Raw genomic sequence first — 18,810 nt, forward strand, 5'->3', positions numbered from 1 at the left:
AGAATCAGTGTGGACAACCACAACTAACAATAACCGCCGTATGAATCAAACAATGTCATTGAACTCTATTATATATCGTATTTATAGAAAGACTATTTATATGTAAATTTTGTTTGACCATCTCATGAATGGTCTTTCTAAGTTTTTTTCTACCTTTTATTCATTGTCTATCTTCCATCTCATCCACCATCCTAATTGAATGCTCTATCGGTCTTCTTTTCACATATCCAAACTACCACCACTCATCAATCTGAACATCTTCATTTCTGTCACAGTTAATTTATGTTCGTGCTTCCATTTGACCGCCCAATATTCTGTACTATAAAGTATAGCCGATTTGATAGCAATGTGATAGAATTTACTTTTAAGTTTTAAAGATATTTTTTTGTTATATATAAAACCAGACACATTCCTTTATTTTGACTAATATGCTTAGATTATATGATTTACATCATGTTCAATCTCTTCGTTATTCTGTATGATACACCCAAAATATTTAAAAAAATTTAACTTTTCGTAAGATGTTTTTTCCAATCTTCACCTCTGTATTAGGATTTTTTCTTCGGCAACCGAACTTACATTCCATATATTCCGTCTTGCTATGACTTATGCGCAGATCATATATTTCAAAAGCTTCTCTCTATAAATCCAACTTTTTATTTAGATCTTCCTTTAACTCTCTCATAAGAAAGATACCATTGGCAAAATTAGGGGTGGCAAACAGACCTAAACCTGTCGGGCCGGCTCGCGTAACCAGCCAAAAAAGACGGACCGGACTGAAAAATTGAGACTGTCACATATCAAAAGTCCGCTTTATCCGCAACGCTTAAACCGTGGGTTTTAGTGCGGTGGGCGGGTATTTCCGCCGGATTTAGGATTTTTTTGAAGATGTTCTAATTAAGTGTTTTGGATTATATTTTATGTTTGATTGATTATGTTCTAAACTTGTAGATGTTTAATTATATATTTTGGATAATATTTATTTTACTTTGGACAATATTGGTTTTATTATTTTGTTTCAAAAAATTTGGTTTATGATTATATTTATTACATATTTATAATTATAAAGACTTTAATGTTTGTGAATTTAGATATTATAATTTTTTATGTCTTTAAAAATTATAAATTTATTAAAATGGTTGTGAAATTATATATATTATTTAATAATTTTTTGGTAATTTATATTATTTAATACTTAATAGTAAAAAAATTAAAAAAAAAGATTTGGCGGGAGCGTGATAAACTTTTAGGACTATCTCATTAGGCGGGCGGGACGAGCCAACTCGCTAAAGGGTGGACTTTTCCGTTTACCACCCTTAGACAAAAAGCGTACATCATGACATAAACTCTTCGATATGTTTTATGAGTACTCTTTTAAAACTAATGTAATAAAGTATATATTTAAAGATGATCTTTGGTATAATTTTATACCAATAAAATTTTTTTCTGTTACACCACTTTAAATTTTCACACTAATTATAATTCTAATATTTATAATTACACGAATATATACAATAAGACTTTCTTTAACACTCCATCATATGTTTTTTTTTTTAAATATAAGGTGACAACTATCAGATGATTTTTTTTCCCATATATAACATTTTCAGTTCCCAATCTTTGCATGTCATTAATTCTTTTTTGTTAAAATAATTTTGACAAAAGATTCCTGTATTATTAGACTAATATTTTTAATCCCATAGCTTTATAAAAAAAGAATTGGTTTCAACACACAGTTATGCACGCACACATTAAATACTCTCTTTACATATTCTACTTATTAAGAGAGATTCGAATTCATCACGTGGTATTTTCAGAAGGCAAATGTATTTTTTTTGTGTCTAAACATAGAAAGAAATAAAGTAAATACTATCTTATATTCAAATAGATGATTTGTTGGAGATCAGTATAATACTCAGACCAAATAACATTATTAGAATTATTCTTGGCACTATATCTAGCCATCCAATTCGCAGCTCTATTTGCTTCTCGGGACACCTACTCAACGTGAACAAGTTAAGGACGAGATAAAAGCTCCTGAATCTTATGAAACAAATCTGTTAGTTCAGATGAATACCCACTTGTAAGCTCATGCATGATAGGCAGAATGTCAAGGCAATTCGTTTCACATCTAATATCACTCAAACCGCAATTCCAAGCTAAAACCAGCCCCCTCCAAGCAGCAAATAATTCACATCTGATGATAGACCAGGGGAAATGCTTCAAGAGCAGCCCGAGATCCAATCTCCCTTAGAATCTCTAATAATACACCCAAATCCCACTAAATTTGAATCCAGATACAAGCTTGCATCACAATTAACTTTAAAACTATTGCCTATCGGTAGTTCTCAACACAGGCAATTTCGGAGAGACCTAAAGACATTGTTTCGATTCCTGTAAACTTGTAAGTCCTTGGCGGTAATTCTGGTCAAGGCAACAACCTTGTGGTCTGTCCAAGAGTTGTCAGTATTGAATATGTCATTGCACCTATGTCTCCATACCCACCAAAGTCCTACACCAAAAGGCGCCTCGTTGTTAGCCAAGGCCTTCCGAAACCACTCTTCAAGAGCAGTACCCGCCGTTGAGTCCAAGATACTAGGATCCAACATATGCCAAATTGCCTTTGATCGATCACAGTCTCTAAGGCAATGATCCATAGTCTCCTGCCTTGTTACATCTCTTACACATATCTGAAGAAGCTAAATGCCGCTTGAATCGAAAGGTCTCAGTTGGTAGAGTATCATGTAAGCCAAGCCACATAGTAAATTTGAGCTTCTTCGAAATGTTTGTATTCCACAACCAGTTCCAGTTACTATTGGCATTCCAATTCAATGTTTTCTCTAATAATAACCATCTATAACCCTCCCTTGCACTATACTTTTTTGTTGTTGCAGGCCACCACTCCCATTGTGGCTCCAACTCAATCAAACTAGGATAACTCAGACCACAAATAAACTGTTTAATCTCATGCAGAATAGGCGTGGTAAGACTATCAACCTCCCAAAACACCCCTTTCTACAAGTCAGCCACTATGAAATCTGATTCAGAAATATGTACATAAGGAACAAAGTTGCAAAGCTTACCAAAAGGAGTCCACTCATCATATACCAAACTGATTTGTGAACATTCCTAACATTCCAATGAAGCCTTTCCTTGAGATGCTCATAGGCACTAACAATGTTCTTCCAGGTAGCCGATGAAGATTTTCTACTATTTGCATTCATACCAGATTGATTCCTGAGATATTTATACTTCAGAACCTGCACCCACAACTTCTCACTATTATTTAGACAATCCCATACCAACTTTTTCAGAAGCGCCATGTTAGCATAGGTAGTATCTCAAATACCCAATCCTGCCCTTTTAGAAGTTATGGCGACCTCCCACATGACCAGAGGCAGCCCTTTGCCGGTCGCTTGGCCTTTCCACAAGAACTGTCTCATCAAGGAATCAATTTTATTACATGCATACTTCGGGAGAAGAGAAATTTGCATTTCATAAACCGGGATAGAGGCCATAACCGATTTAACAAGACAAAGCCTCCCTGCCTTATTCAGCAAGCATCCTTTCCAACTGGAGAGCTTCCTCAAAATTTTTTCAATAACCTCCTGAGCCGTCTTCCTGGAAGCTCTGGCATGACCGATGTTAATTCCCAAGTATTTACCCAAATAATTGTAAAAACGGATGTTAGAGACTCCTGAGAGAACCTCTTTTCTCTTCTCCGACACCCTCTTAGAACACTGGGCCTTTGACTTATGAAGATTTATCTTCAAACTTGACGCTCTAGAAAACAAGTCCAGGCGATGCATAACCTCTATTACTTGAGCTTTCGATGCCTTACAGAAAAGTAAAAGATCATCTACAAATATCAAATGAGAGAGTCGTGGTCTGTTTCTAGAAACCGCTACCGGATTCCACAAACCTTGGGAGACTCTATGAGAGATAAAGCACGCAAGCATTTCCATACAGAGAACAAATAGATAAGGAGACATGGGATCTCCTTGCCTCAATCCTCTCATTGGATTGAAATTTTGTAGCCTGTTCCCATTCCACAAAACTGCCAACGAAGAGGAAGTCACACAATTCAATATAAGATTAATAATAGCATTTGGAAACCCAAATCGGACCAAAATCGCTTCCAAAAAACGCCAGTCTACACTGTCATAAGCTTTTTTCAAATCAATCTTGAACGCCATGGTCCCTTTTCGAGACTTGGTGTTCCTCATGAAGTGCATAATCTCCTGAGCAATGATAATATTCTCTGTGGTTCCTCTTCCTGGAATGAACCCTCCTTGCAAAGGACCAATAATCTCCGACAGGAAAGGTCTGAACCTGTTAACTAGAACCTTTGTGACAATTTTATAAATTACATTACATAAGCTAATGGGTCGAAACTCCCGTAAGGAAGAGGAAACTTCCACTTTAGGAATTAGAACAACGAGAGTATCGAAAATAGCCGCATTCATTGGCTCACCCTCAAAGGCTCGCTTGACCAGTCCACACACAACATTGCTAAGAGAGTCCCATAACTCTTTGTAGAAAATTGCTTGAAATCTATCTGGCCATGGGGCTTTAAACGAACTCATGTTCATCACAGCTCTTTTAACCTCTTTAGACGTTACTGATTCCACTAGCTTTTGACAAGTCTCAGTACTAAGAGATGGGCAAGGAAAATGTCCCATGGCGTCCAAGTCAATATCCTCCCTTGTAGAAAAGAGTTTTTGAAAGAAAGAATTTGTCGCCATTTCTAGAGTCGAAGTCTCTGTGGCCCAAGACCCATCCTCCAAAAATAACCCATGAATTTTGTTCCTCTTTCGCCTAATAACCGCCTGCAGATGAAAAATTTTTGTATTTCTGTCTCCACATCGCACCCATTGTTCTCTAGATTTTTGATACCACAACAGCTCTTCTTGAAGAAGGACAGCATTCAGTTCCTGATGTAAAACTTGCTCTTTGATCCTAAGCTGTTGATCCTCTTGACTCTCCAGAGTAATCTGAATGTCATTCAAAAGCCTCTCCAGCTCCCTTTTCTTAACAAAAATATTGCCAAAAACCTTTTTATTGAAGCTAGTTGCATCCTTTTGAACCTCCAACAAACATTTGACCACATCCGGAACTCCTTTATTCCAAGCTGTATGAACAACATTCCTAAAGAAAGGATGAGTCATCCATGCAGTCTGAAATCTGAACGGACGATGATTCTTGGTAGCCTTCTCTGCCATTTGCACCTAGTGAACAACGGGCAATGATCAGAATGAAGGCGCGCCAGCACCTCAGTATAAGCCTCCGGAAACATTAGTCGCCAGTCCTAATTGATGACTACTACTCTATCAAACTTCTTAGGTATAAGGCAAATGTATTTGCCATTATGATAAAACTCAGCCAAAAAAAATTTTAATAGTGAGAATATTCTTAGATAATTATTTGGTGTTCTTTTTTTTATATTATAAAGAAATAATTTTTTTTTATTTTTTTTAACATTTGAGAAAATAAAATATGATTTTTTATTATTAATTTTATAAATAAGATAAAAAAAAATATGAAACAATAAATATTAAAGAATTAGAAATTATACTTTACTCTGTTAACTGTTAAAAAAATAAATAAAAAAATTACACGTTCCGTGATTAGTACTGCGATATTGTCTATTGAGTAGGAAGTAAATTCTTATTGTAATTTTTGAAATTCACGCCATTACTTAATTTAATAATTGATGCTCTAGTTTTAGTATTTTATAATAGTGATCTTTTAGATCAAACTTCAAATACCATTGCTAACTTAATTATTGAAATGTTGATGTTGTTCTTTTTTGTTATACTAGAATGTTCCAACAAGTAACTGACGTGACCAAATTATAATTAAACTCAATTAGTCTCTCCCTAAATTTGGATAATTACATAAATACTAGGGACTGCTATAAAAATTTTCTCGAATAGGAGGAGTTTATTAGCTTGAGAATTCTTTTCCAGCATATAGTTATTCATTTCCTAAGCACCTTAAATAATTTATTCCATCAGATAAGTGGCATGAAGGTCAACGAGAGGATACACAGAAGGAGTTGCACCCAACAAGAGGAGTTATTGAAGGAGATAGAGCCAAGGCATTTCAATTACAGGTTGAAGTTTTTCATCTCAAGCAGAGACTGCAATCAAAACTTTCCATGTGTAGTGAAAAGGTAATTTGATGTTTAATGTTGGTAAGAATTTCAGGAAAAATGCATCTTCAAAAATGTTTTGATGGACAGTGTATAAAAGTATGCATTGAGCCGCCAGCAAAGACGCAGTTAATGAAAGAATTAGAATTTGGCAGATTGGATTTGTACATGTTTGACTTAGTGAATTCATCTTCCACAGTCCTTTATAGGAATAGATTTTGTTAACACTTGAGCTGAAGGAAAAATATTATGGAAAAATAAAATAAAATAAAAAAGTGAAACATCAGAAACTATTTACGAATATTTTGATATTTATTCACATTTATATTATGACATATGATATTCCATAAATATCTGATTTTGAAACAATAATCCAATGTCATTGACTTATTGTGAATTTGGACTGTCAGCAAACACGAAGGAGTCAATTTACACATGATTCGTGAAGCTGTCTATCACGGGACCATACACCGTACCATTCATCATTTTACATTTTCTCAAATGCGTCACTCGCTTCAACACGCTTTGAGATTTACACCATAATTGTCTTACCCTATGGTATCTTAGACTCTTAATCTTAATTAGTAAAAAAATATAAGGTTAATTACATTTCATTTTTTCATTTTATATTATGTAATTATGTGTTATGTGTATCTTGATATCCGACAATGATCAATAATCAACTACATACTATAATGGAGCCCTATAAAAAAGCGGAGTTTAGGTCCCTTTGTTTTACCAAAGTGTTCACACTTCACAGCCGGTTTATTTATTTATTATTTTTAACATAGCTGATATCAAAATTTATTATACAAGTCACAAGATAACCTTTTTCTTTTCCTGAACGGCTCATATGACAACTTTAATTAAGCTCTTGTGAGTCATTGGTTGAGCAAATGTTAGATAATAAATTTATCAATTAATCTGGATGTAGTAATCATTTTTGTTAGTTACAAGAAGCTGCAAGCAGGGAATGAATGATTTTGATTTTGAGTGTAGAGTTGTGAAGATGAGGTAAGGTGAGTGCACAGCACATGCTTGATGAATTGATCACTCAAACATTGCAGAATGCAGAGTATCAAAGTGAATTATAGGGAACAGTAAGTACCATCAATTTAGGAACCAACATAAATATACAAGTTGAAAAGAACATGACAAAATAGCCCAAAGATAGGTTCACGGGTCACTACACTATTAACCTCTTTCTAGTAAAATATAAGAGTGCGAATCCCACTAGCTACATGCCAACAATTCATTTCATACTATAGGAAAATTATCAGGTGTTCCTCAGAACATCGGTGTTCCAGTTGTTTTAACCGTTGATTTTAATTAATATATATTATATATAATTTTTATAATTCAGATCAACGATTAAAACAACTGGAATACCGGTGTTCCTGGTACACCTGATAACCTTCCCATACTATATATTTCAACAATATTATTTCTTTATTGCAATCCATTTATCATTACATTTCTGTACTCTCAAGTCTGAATCTCCATCTATATTTCATTATTCTCATCACAGAAACTAAAGCATTATTTATCAGTTTAGCTTGGCTGCAAAACATAATTGCTATAGCTAAAAAGTTTATTAGCTTTCTATTATTACCTTCTAAAAGGTAGCTTAAAATAATGACTATGAGCAAAGTGTGGCACATATATAATTAGCTCAACTGTTCACATTATTTGTGTATAGCAACAGGTTTAATTACTTTATCATTCATTCACCTTCATGGACTCAGCTCCTTGTAGTTCTTGGCTGCAAGCCTTGTTCTCTCTCTTGGCATTGGGTTGGGTCTTGAGCTGTTGTGGAGGTGTTCGTGGAGGGACCACCCCAACAAAAGTGAGCAGCTTCTCAAAGGTGGAGGATGCTGTGAACTTCCACATTTATTATGGCCAGACCTTCAAAGTCATTAAAAATGCTATTGATGGCCAGAGCTACCTTCTTCTCCAGGTAATTCATCTTTCTGAACATTTTTCTTTTCATTGTCTTTGAACTCGTGTTAAGATTGCACTGTATCCTTAAGATTTGTTTAGTTTTCAGTTTACAAGGGTAAACAATGACATGGAAATGAGGGGGAGGTGAGGTCCTTAACATGAGTGATTGTGTTTTTTTAATCTTTACCAGCAAAGTCATTTGTAGATAAAGATAAGAGATTTTTTTAAAAAATGACATTGGCATAACAAAAGAAATAGATAACATTGATCTGAAAATACTCAAAATAGATGCTGATGAAGGAATAGCTTCTCATCTTTTGGGAAACATATGAGTTAGGAATTGCACTATTTTTCTTTCTTTTTTTTCCTTCCTTTTATAATTTTACCATGTGTGCTGTATTTTCCCTGCTAATTAAGCTGTATTTCTCAGCTACTCATTTTCTTCCATCATTTTGCTGTGTCATTGGCAGAATAATTCAAGGATTGCATCAAGGACTAAATACTGCACCTCAAGAATCAAATCATTTGTCATTCCATTGTCAAACTATTCTGTTGATACAGATTATTTTCCAGGTATATACCCTGCTTATCTCATTCACCTTATGGTTTCTATTCTTAACTGGGAACCAAAATGTTAAGCATAAAAAGGTAACACATCATTTGATCTACCACCAAACTAATGCAGTAACCCTTTCATTGTATTTGTCAATATTAAAAAGATTTTTCAATTCATTTTAGCCAATTCTTATTGAATCATATACTTAAAGGATGCCTTAATACAATAATGCTTTCATTTACCTTTGTTGCCCCTAACTTGTTTGTCATTCTTTTCTGTCTGCTGGGATTGGAACTCAAGTTTCCTTCTTAGAGGTGAGAGTCTTTCAGTGCTCCAAGTTTACATGTTAAACTTCAAACGATCATGATAGAAGGATTTTCATCTAATCTTTCCCTTTTTTAGAGCAGATTTTAGGTTTGCTGGAGAGCTTGAAAGGCATAACAGCAGACTCGGTGGCTTCTCCATGTGTCTTGAAATTGCGTCAAGAAGGGCAGATTCAAATATTAAACAAAAGTGATTATCAACAGATTGCACAGTTCTCAGCACACTTCTATAGTGACACTGATCAACAACCAGCTTGCAACTTTGCAACTTTTGTTCCCTTTGTCGAGGATACGCCTTTGCAGGTAAGCACCTGAAGATCATGCACTGGCTAGATTTTCAATATCCAAAAGGACAGAACAATATATATATATATATATATATATATATATATATATATAGATTTTTACCTGGAACAGTGGACATAGGGTACCAGGTTAGCTTGTACACCTGGCTATTGAAGAGAGATGTATGTACTTATGATAATGAAGATTTTCTTTGCCTAGAATGTTTGAACTAACTGTGTTTACTTTGATAGAGAGCAGAGTGGATCAAGTATATTGGAGCTTTTGCAAATGTTGAAGCTAGGGCCAATCAAGTTTATGCTGCAGTAAGAACACTCCTCTGTTCCACCATCAGTAATAGTTTATATATCATTATGAAGAATATTTTTTTCTCTGTAAATTTTTGCTATCATCAGTAACCTGTAGACTAGTATATTTAAAATGAAAGCTACAGTTGGATAATACACAATGTTTTCATAATTTTATGAGATATATTGCTCTGACAAAATGGTTTATCATTTGTGTAGGTTAAGGAGAATTATTTGTGCATGGCTAAACTCACAACGAATCGAACATCATTCAAGCCAACAGTAGCTTGGATGAAGTATGATAATGTATGTATCAGTATCACCAAACTCCAGGACACACCCTTTTATCTGTCATCTTCAAACTATATATAAGGAGCTATTGAGTATTTTATCTTTTCAGGGTGTTTGGTCTTTTACAAAGGAAGCATATCAATTGAAGGTATGAAAGCATTGCTGTTAGATAAACAAGCCTTTAACACTTGATCTTTGTTAATTTTGATACACAAACTATTCAAGCAGTATGTAGAAGATGCGGGAGGAGAGAATTTGGATGCTTCTATAAACAAGAACACTTACAATGTCTCTAATCCTGATGATGTAGAGGAACTCCATGCCATCTTATGTGTAAGTTTATTATGATTATGTGATAATTGTTTGTCATAATTCTTTATCTTTATCTATGATTTTTTTTCCATGTAGACCGTGGAAGTAGTCATCGACGAAACATTAACTTCTGATCCAGCCAACTACATGCTATCAACATTTATCCAAAATTTAAACATTGAAGATCGTTCTTGTTTTTCCTTTCTTACAAACACAAGCCTATGGAGATATGACAAAAGGATTCAAAATTATACACTAGGTAACTACGAAGTTATAAGTTATAACTTGTTGCATTTACCTCACTAATTTAAGCTACTTGATAACTAACTAACTAACTAACTTTCCATGGTGCATGTATATGTAGATTGGTATAATGGAGCATTGGCCCAACCTCAATTGGTATTAGCAGATCTAATTGAAGTTTTATTTCCTACCGGAAATTACAATATGACTTACTTTAGGAACCTTGCAAAGGTATGATTTCATTAAATTTTTGAGAATAAAAAGAGAATTTGCAAGATGGTGTTTGGTATTCCTTCCCTAACTCTCAAGGTATTTCCTGTCTTCTTGCAGGGAGAAGCACCTATAAACATTGGTCCTGAAATGTGTGATAGGAATACTTCCACTACAATGGACCCTACAGTAGTAGCATGTGGATGATTATATCTCAAATCTCAAATTACTTTTTTCTTTTAAAAAAAAATATAGGATCTATACGTTTTTTAATTATTATTATTTGTACTCAGCAATGAGTATCGATAGTTCTATACACAGAATGTAATAATGCCACTTTTTTGTTTGGTACCATTTTAACTACAAAAATTGAACTTACGACTATTGGTTATGAAATTAAAGAACTTACCATCTTGATTAATTTTAAGTTAATTAGTATTGCATATTAATTTGTTTTAAAACTATAATATAACTAAAAAACTGTATTATTAGGGTAATTTAATTTGTCTGTTGTATAAAGAAATAGAGTTTAAAGTTTTTCTGTTGCTCCATCCATTCATGTCATTCTCTTCCAACAACAAAGAACAAAGGCTCGAGAGTTAAATAATTCTTTTATTGAGTTTTCTCACACAAAGGCCAAAGCAAACTATTTGTCACAGAGAAGCAACTTTTATTGAAACAATTTTGAATTTGTAACAATTACAGAATATTATTTAATTATTATTAATTTTGTAATTATATAATGTACAAATTTTATTATCTTATTTAATAATAATTAAACTCTCTTTTTTATTTTATCAACTTTGGAGCTTAATTCAACAATTAAGCATTAGAAAGAAAGACAGACACCAACATCCAGCACCGTGACAAGAAGAAGCATTATGAAGCACCCTCCACTTGATGTTATGCTCCAAATAAGCTAAAACGAAGAAAGAAATTATTGAGTTGATAAATAAAAGAAAATCATGAACTTTTCAAGGACTATATAGCTATTATTAAGTAACTTACCTTTGCAATTTGGACTGTGAACGTCTGCTATAGCAAAAACAAATAAACTATATGTTAGCTTGGATTAAATGAAAAATCAATTTCTCATAAAGACATGATACACATCTTGAAAGCAGAAATAATTCAAGTGAAGGATATTTTTTTTTTCAGTTACTTCAGTGTGAAGCTTTGTGTGAGGTGCTGATTGTTATACCTAGTTCCTTGTTTCTTCATACTCTGCTGCTTTGGCACTGGTTGAGGTGGTGGAGGAGGTGGTGGAGGTATATCACTTGGAACCGGTATAGTCTTCACCTGTGACATTTAATTTGGGACATCAGAATTGATAGTCATTCTTGATCATAAGATTATATTAACTATATTAACTATTAGTAATTATTATGGATGTGTTTCAAAGGACTAAGCACATTGACTTACCAATTTTTTTAACATAAGATTGTAGAACATCTGAATGTATCTCTTCTTGGCCTGTTTTTGCTCATTATTCACTCTCCTCCAAAATGTATAAATGTTTCCCATATCCAGCAACTTGTTTGCATAGATCTTCCAGGTATAGCTACAAAACAAATTCATCAAATTTTTGAGATTATGATTTTACATGTAGGTGTATTATAAATGTTAAATTGGTGTGAGTCTTGTTTACCATTCGTCTATGCGCTGCAATCCGGCTGCAGAAACCTTGTCCCAATATGTTGAATCTACTTGGCATTTTTCAAAGAAATCAGCAATTTTGTTGCTTGATTCTTCTCCATTAAGGGGATCAATATGGAAGCCAGAGATCCCATCTACAATGATTTCAGCTGGACCTCCTTGGTTGGTTGCAAAAGTAGGCAAGCCACAGTTCATTGCTTCAATGACAGTAAGGCCAAATGCTTCATACAAAGCAGGCTGCACGAAAGCTCCTTTCGTATCAGCAATGAAGCGGTAGAGCTCGCCATTTCGATATCTATCCGTCTGTGCAGCTATCCATCTAAATTGACCCTTGAGTTGGTACTTTTCCATCAAATCATGCATCTTTCTTATTTCTGCCATTTCCTCCCTATCTTTGGATTTTGAAGGGTCAAAGAAGCCTCCTACTATGACAAGGTTCACCAGGTTTCTCAATCTCTGGTTCTTCCCATACCATTCGGCTAAGCCGGTTAAGTTCTTGACAACATCAAACCTTGCCATTGAGAATATGATTGGTTTTCTTCTGTTTTCTAGATACCCACTGTTTCCATAATAATTTCAGCATAAAAAAATTGTAATTAAGGAAGAATATAGTGATTATTATCTGAACACTAACCATAAGAAGTGGCAAGTAGTCACTTACATATGCTCTTTGTTATCAACTTTGCTGTATAATAGTTCCTCAATGGCAGCATTAAATTTAGTGAGTCTTTTGTCTTTCTCTGTGTTAGGAAAATAGACAGATTGGTCTGCTCCAGGTGCAGCTATGTTGAACTTGGGATCAAATACATTTATACCTGAAACAACCCTGCAGAGCCCTGGGAGTGTAAATGCTGCATGACTTTCATATTGTCCAGGCCTATCTTTGCTGCAAAAAACAAAAACTTTTTGTTACAAACTTATGTGTATATATTCATCTTATCTTTGAGTTCTAAGTTATGTAAGTGAATTTTCTTTTAATTTTTAATATGGATGCTAACCTTCCTGCAATTTCCTGATAGGTGCTGGTTATGATGAAATCAGCCGCATTCATTGCTACTGTATCAGCCATGAATTGACTTGAGAAATGATACTTGGGGTCTAGTTCTTTCCACTTGACATCTGAATCTTCATACTTAGTTTTCTCTAAAGCATGCGCTATAGTTCCCTGGAATTCAAGCAATGACTTAAGGAAATTATTACATAATGTAATAAAAGGACATCATTGAAATTAAAGAGAAGTTGTCAAGGACAACTTAGAATAAGGGATAGTGACCTGAGTTATCCCAAGTTTGTTAGCCATAAGAGAAGCTACCAAATTTCCATCAGTGTAATTTCCAATAATAAGATCCGGTTTCCCTTCCATGAAGTCTAGCACCTTGGCTGTGGCATCCTATCATCATGAACCAAAGAACTGGTTAGGTGGAAATTTCATCATAACAAAACCTCCCAGGTTAAGATTCATAAAAGATGTTGTTACACATGCCTGAGAAAACCTCTCAAGATAAGGATAAATATCAAAGCGAGAAACCCATTGACGCAAGACTCCATTATCAGTTTGGAAAGGCACGCGCAGAATGTTGGAGTGCTTGGTATCAATGATTGGTTCCAACTCTTGGTTGCATTTGGTTCCTTGAGCATTTGGTATGAGCCTTGTGACCTGTCAAGTTCAATAGTATATTTGCATGTGTGTTTTTTAAAAATTAAGTTAGAAACGGATCACTTTTTTGTAAGAACCTTACCACAAGAATCTGAGGCTTCACATTTAGCCCTTGTTGCTTAATTCTCATAAGCAGCTCTGCCTCCAGAGCTCTCACTTGATCCAATATGTAAACTACCTGTTCCAAATAGAAATAGAACAAAGGTTATAGTTTACAAAAGTTGTTATCCATGAAAGCAATCCCAAAATTTTCACTTTGGTAACCTTTTTTTTAGCTTCTTTTGTCAATAATTAGTATTTTTTAACATATGATAAAGTCATCAAAACTTGCTTAAATTTTTTCCTCTCAAGAACTTATCAAATTATCATAAAATTTACAAACAAAGGCTTTCAAGTAACTGGAGTCAAGAACTGCTACCTGTCCACCAGTGTCTGGCAATCCAAGAACATCAGCTTGGCCAAAATAACCATGGATGGAAAGGATGACAACATTGAATATTGTGGGAACTCTGCTAAAGAACTTCTCAAGATTCATTGGATCTGGAGCTTGGAGCACTTCTGACAAAAATCCCATTGTCTCCTTCACTCTTCCTGCAGTGTCTCCCCATCCTTTCTCAAATCCCCATTCCTTAAGCCTGCACTCAACATTGGTATTGATTATTGAGTCAAAAATCATGTTCCTCCTATATAATATATCTAAGAATATAAAGGGGTTGTTCTGTTCTGTTTACCTTAGCTCAAAATCTTGGTAGGGAGCATCCATGGGAGTTGCTGAGAGATATGCATTAGCCACAATAAGTGCAAGCTGAATCTTTGCAGCAGTGTTCAGCCTCTCATTCAGCATCAGTTTCTGACAATTGTAAATGAAAAATTGGAAGATACATAAATGTAAAAAAAAAGTATATGTTTTATGGATTTTAAAAGTTTATGTTGTTGTTCTGGCACCTACTTCTCCTTGATGATTCAGTGATAACAAGTAGTCCACTATAGGCTGTGTTTTTGACAAATTGCCACTAAACTTTGATGTTAAGAACTTTGAGACAAAATTGAGTCCATTTCCGATCGAAGATGGTAAGGTTAAACGGGGAATAGGGAAATCATAAGCTCCAAAATCCGCTTCGAATGAGTTTTCATCATTTGCCCTGTGACATAGACCCCAGTTAACCATCGAAACAACAGAGTTGGTCACATTGGTTAATTGATAAAAAAGAAAAAAAAAAAATTGATACCAATTTTCATCATAGACCCGTTCCTTGAATTTGAGGTAGTCAGTGGAGGTTATAGCCTCAACTTTAAGGTCCTCAGAGTTGACTCTGACATGTTCCCAAACTCCAGGACTTTGCCTCACAGCAAACGCGACATATGGTGGATGAACAACAGCTTCCTGCATGCATGTTTCAAAGTTCCAGGAAGCAATCAAAGGTGACTTGTATAGCAAGTTACAAGAAGAAAAAGGAATAAGCTAACCTGTGTATGGCTCAATATAAAGCCAAGATTGCCCTCCAAGACATGATCCCTTTCAGTCTTGTCATCTATGACTTGCTCCATTTCCTCCATCAGGTGATGGAGTTTCATTATCCTTCTTCCCTTCTCTAAGTAATTGGCAAAGCACCTCTTCATATGGTACCTACTCTGCCTCAATGCATCCGGCATGTTCTCCGTTATGGAATTCGTGCGCTTCAACTTCGGTGCTGAAGAAGCAGCAGCAGCCATTTCAACAAATAAAACAATGTAAACTAAGGCTTAGAAATTGGTATCTATGTCTTTGGTTGCTGCTCTAATGAGATGTGTCGCACTTTATATATACATTGCTATTGCTATTTGCTAATACTATTAATATCATGTGTGAGGATAACTTTTTTGGGTGGAATTGGGCCCACTAGAGGAGGTGTTGATTGGTGCAAGAGTTGGAGAAAGAACATTTTTCCAGCACAAACGTGAATATATTTTCTAGGATTATAGGTATCATTCTTTTCTTCTTTATGTCTCTTTGCGTTGTTGTGCTATAGCCAAAAAATGTTTTTGTTTGTGGGGGTGTGTAAGCATGCATCAGAGAAAAAGAATCTAGTAAACTCTCATGTCCAAGCCATTTACTTTCTTCTTGATCTTATGCAAACAAATGGATACAATATTCATATATCAACCATACTAATTATACACTAAAATCAATGGCCAAAATTAATATACATTAAAATACATAATAAATATTAAAAATAAATTAAATTTTATATATATAAGAGCTGATTTTGATAGTTAATTTTAATATATAAATAATATTTTTTATTCTTATAGTGGAGTCTCTTTCGAAATTTCCATTGATCACATCTAGTATTAATTTTTATATTCTTAATTATTTTGTATTTTTATAAAAAAATTTGGTTAGAATATTGTTTCAAATATTAATCAGGCTCAAGCCTGTTAGTTATGGGCTAAATCCAATAGCTGACCGAAAAATGACCCAATAGATCATTCTCCCTTAAAGGACCCGCATCCACCTTTCAAAACCAGGGTTTCTTCAAATGCAAAACTAGGGTTTTCGCCGCACTCTTCCCTCTATAAAATACAGCGCTGCTCAAGCTTCTCTCCTTCACTTTCTGCACTCTTCTCAGTTCTCTCTCAAAGTATCAATCTTTCTATTAGTGTTCGTTTTAGGGTTCTGGGTTGGCATGTTCGTGCCGAATCACGCGTCAATTACTGATTACCATTGCCCTAATCGAGTTGGGCACTGAGTATGAGCTGACGCCACATCAATTCCTTCCTGCAATTTAATGTGCATTGTCAACCCATTGATTTTAGTTCCTATTGCAGAATGGGAAATTCTCTTCTTTTGTCAAATTTTATGTTTTCAAATTTGATTTTGAATCTATGTATTGAATATTGAGAGTTGGAATTGAAATGATGACACTTTCCCCATATGATCGAAGTTGATTCTAACTTTGCTATATACATAAATTCAGTCTTCTGAATTTCCAAGCCAAAATTCTGATCTTCATACCAACTCAATTTTTTTGTTTGATTAGGTCATATTTTTTATTTTTGTATTCTATGCTAGGAACTATTTTTTAAATGATGGAAGTGATGATTATTTCCCCAGATGATCGACGCTGATATTACTGTGCGATTTTTTCTCGTTAGAGAAACCAAGCCAATTAATCTGATCCATCTTTTTAAATAAACACTTATTTACACACTTTAATTTCTGATATTAGATTTCAGTATATTGTTAATTATTTTGTTGTATTGGAGGAATTAAACAAGGGTATTTGACACTGAAATGTTTTTATATTTTGGTATATCTTAATACCCATAGAATTTATACTCCAAATACTATAAAAACATAAGTTTAATGCTTGGATTTTAAAATCAGTAGAATTCAAGTTTGGCTCTTCTGTAATATCAATATCATATCCAGAATTAGGATTTTTTGTTATTGTTATTTATTTATTTTTATCATTTTCAGACTTTGATTCCATTGAACAGCCCTCTTTCCTGCGAAAAATCTAAAAGTACCTAACAAGTTAATTATGTAAGAAAATCTTACAAATGAAGAAAAAATTCAATTTCACAAGAAATTCTGCCAACATTTTTATTCTTTGCGCCAAGTACATAGGAACACATCATCAAGGATCAAGCACATTTGATATCCAAACATAAAATTTCTGTTTTATTTATTGCTAGACAAATCAATTTTGTGGATCATGATATTTTTGGCCACTAGGCTCATCTGTTTTTAACTCACACAATGATTTGGCACACACAAAAGCTTACATTTTATAAAAACATAAGATATTTATTCTTATTAAGTTTAAACATTTCGTAATTAATGAATCAAATTCTTCAATTTTATCCAAGCTGGCCTGCTTGCTATTTTCTGCCACCAAGCATTAACATTGGTCCTCTGAGTGATCAAGTGCCCCATCTTGGCATCCTCAATGAGATGATCGATCCCCGGAAGGTGACTAAGATCAGCCAAAGTGAAGGTGTCTCCGGCGAGATAAGCGCTCTCTGAGAGCCTCTTGTCGTAGACATCAAGCACCTTCTCTAGCTTCTGCTCAGAGCTATGAGCCAAAGCCAAGTCCCCTGGCTGACCCATCTTTGGAAGGATCACAAGTTGAAGCATGAGAGTGAAACACAAATCGTTGAAGTTGTGTGCTTCTACTTCAAGCCACTGGTCCACCATTGCTCTCTCCTCTAAGGTTGTACCTAATAGATTAGGACCACTCTCTGCATGTTTTGCTGCGTAGTACCTTATTATAGCCCTTGACTCTGTATGCAAAATTACAATTTAATTCAATAGATGGGAAATTAATGATGAGTCCGTTTCATATAATAACCTAAATCAGTAAAAATGCTTTGTCAGCTAGCTTAAAATAAAGCTCTAACTATAGAAATATGATTTAAGAGTGAAGGAACATACCAAAGAGTCTGAAATCCCCGTCTTCCACAACTGGGACTTGACCAAAAGGCTGCAAAATGAAGAAGAATCAATAAAAACACAATAGCACGAGTAATTTCTTATTTAAAAATTTTCCAAAATTATGTATAATAAATGTCTCAATCTCCCATGACATTTTTATGTGAGTATAATGTAACACGATCTCTCAAGTATATGTTGACATATCACCTGTTTCAGAAGGAAATGAGGTTGCTTTTGCTCTCCGTGATCAAGGTCAACATGGACAATTTCAAAGTCAACCCCTTTCTCTAAGAGGCAAGCTAACACCCTCTGAGGGCAGGCTGCTGTTCTTGGACCATATACCTTCACCACCATTTTCTCTATTTTTGTAGGCAAATTAAATTGTATATTAAGCTAATATGTCTTCAAATCTTGGATGCCAGTGCTGAATATATAATGTATGGCCCTATTACTGCTTCTG

At 34.5% G+C, this 18,810-nt stretch overlaps 3 protein-coding genes and 2 non-coding genes across 6 annotated transcripts; 3 read left to right on the top strand and 2 right to left on the bottom strand.

Moving 5' to 3' along the window:
- Positions 1-5,918: 5,918 nt before the first annotated feature.
- Positions 5,919-11,058, top strand: LOC130932860 (uncharacterized). The gene is made up of 13 exons (XM_057862302.1): positions 5,919-6,175; positions 6,565-6,712; positions 7,154-8,111; positions 8,566-8,668; positions 8,952-8,965; positions 9,059-9,277; positions 9,511-9,582; positions 9,784-9,870; positions 9,965-10,003; positions 10,084-10,188; positions 10,264-10,426; positions 10,532-10,641; positions 10,741-11,058. Exons 3-13 carry the CDS (start codon positions 7,890-7,892, stop codon positions 10,825-10,827), a joined length of 1,221 nt encoding a protein of 406 aa, XP_057718285.1. The 5' UTR covers positions 5,919-6,175; positions 6,565-6,712; positions 7,154-7,889; the 3' UTR covers positions 10,828-11,058.
- Positions 11,059-11,396: 338 nt separating this feature from the next.
- Positions 11,397-15,687, bottom strand: LOC130935613 (sucrose synthase 5-like). 2 transcript variants are annotated; one of them, XM_057865436.1, is made up of 15 exons: positions 15,401-15,687; positions 15,163-15,317; positions 14,883-15,075; positions 14,665-14,783; positions 14,352-14,568; positions 14,016-14,111; positions 13,760-13,933; positions 13,550-13,666; positions 13,275-13,441; positions 12,938-13,162; positions 12,269-12,835; positions 12,043-12,181; positions 11,822-11,919; positions 11,629-11,652; positions 11,397-11,539 (listed from the first exon to the last, which is right to left on the bottom strand). In XM_057865436.1, exons 1-15 carry the CDS (start codon positions 15,644-15,646, stop codon positions 11,524-11,526), a joined length of 2,553 nt encoding a protein of 850 aa, XP_057721419.1. In that variant the 5' UTR covers positions 15,647-15,687; the 3' UTR covers positions 11,397-11,523. The 2 variants fall into 2 exon arrangements, with proteins under 2 accessions (XP_057721419.1, XP_057721418.1); XM_057865435.1 differs by having other exon boundaries at positions 11,629-11,655.
- A 1,135-nt stretch (positions 15,688-16,822) lies between these two features.
- On the top strand, positions 16,823-16,924 carry LOC130938667 (small nucleolar RNA Z103). Its single transcript, XR_009069825.1, has one exon. It is a non-coding gene; the product is annotated as a small nucleolar RNA Z103 (small nucleolar RNA).
- A 78-nt stretch (positions 16,925-17,002) lies between these two features.
- LOC130938665 (small nucleolar RNA Z103) lies at positions 17,003-17,096 on the top strand. Its single transcript, XR_009069823.1, has one exon. It is a non-coding gene; the product is annotated as a small nucleolar RNA Z103 (small nucleolar RNA).
- Positions 17,097-17,753: 657 nt separating this feature from the next.
- On the bottom strand, positions 17,754-18,810 carry LOC130932771 (glutathione S-transferase F11). The gene is made up of 3 exons (XM_057862186.1): positions 18,558-18,810; positions 18,351-18,399; positions 17,754-18,199 (listed from the first exon to the last, which is right to left on the bottom strand). Exons 1-3 carry the CDS (start codon positions 18,702-18,704, stop codon positions 17,754-17,756), a joined length of 642 nt encoding a protein of 213 aa, XP_057718169.1. The 5' UTR covers positions 18,705-18,810.

Source organism: Arachis stenosperma, chromosome 6 (assembly GCF_014773155.1).
Source record: "Arachis stenosperma cultivar V10309 chromosome 6, arast.V10309.gnm1.PFL2, whole genome shotgun sequence".
In the NCBI taxonomy this organism is placed as follows: Eukaryota; Viridiplantae; Streptophyta; class Magnoliopsida; order Fabales; family Fabaceae; genus Arachis; species Arachis stenosperma.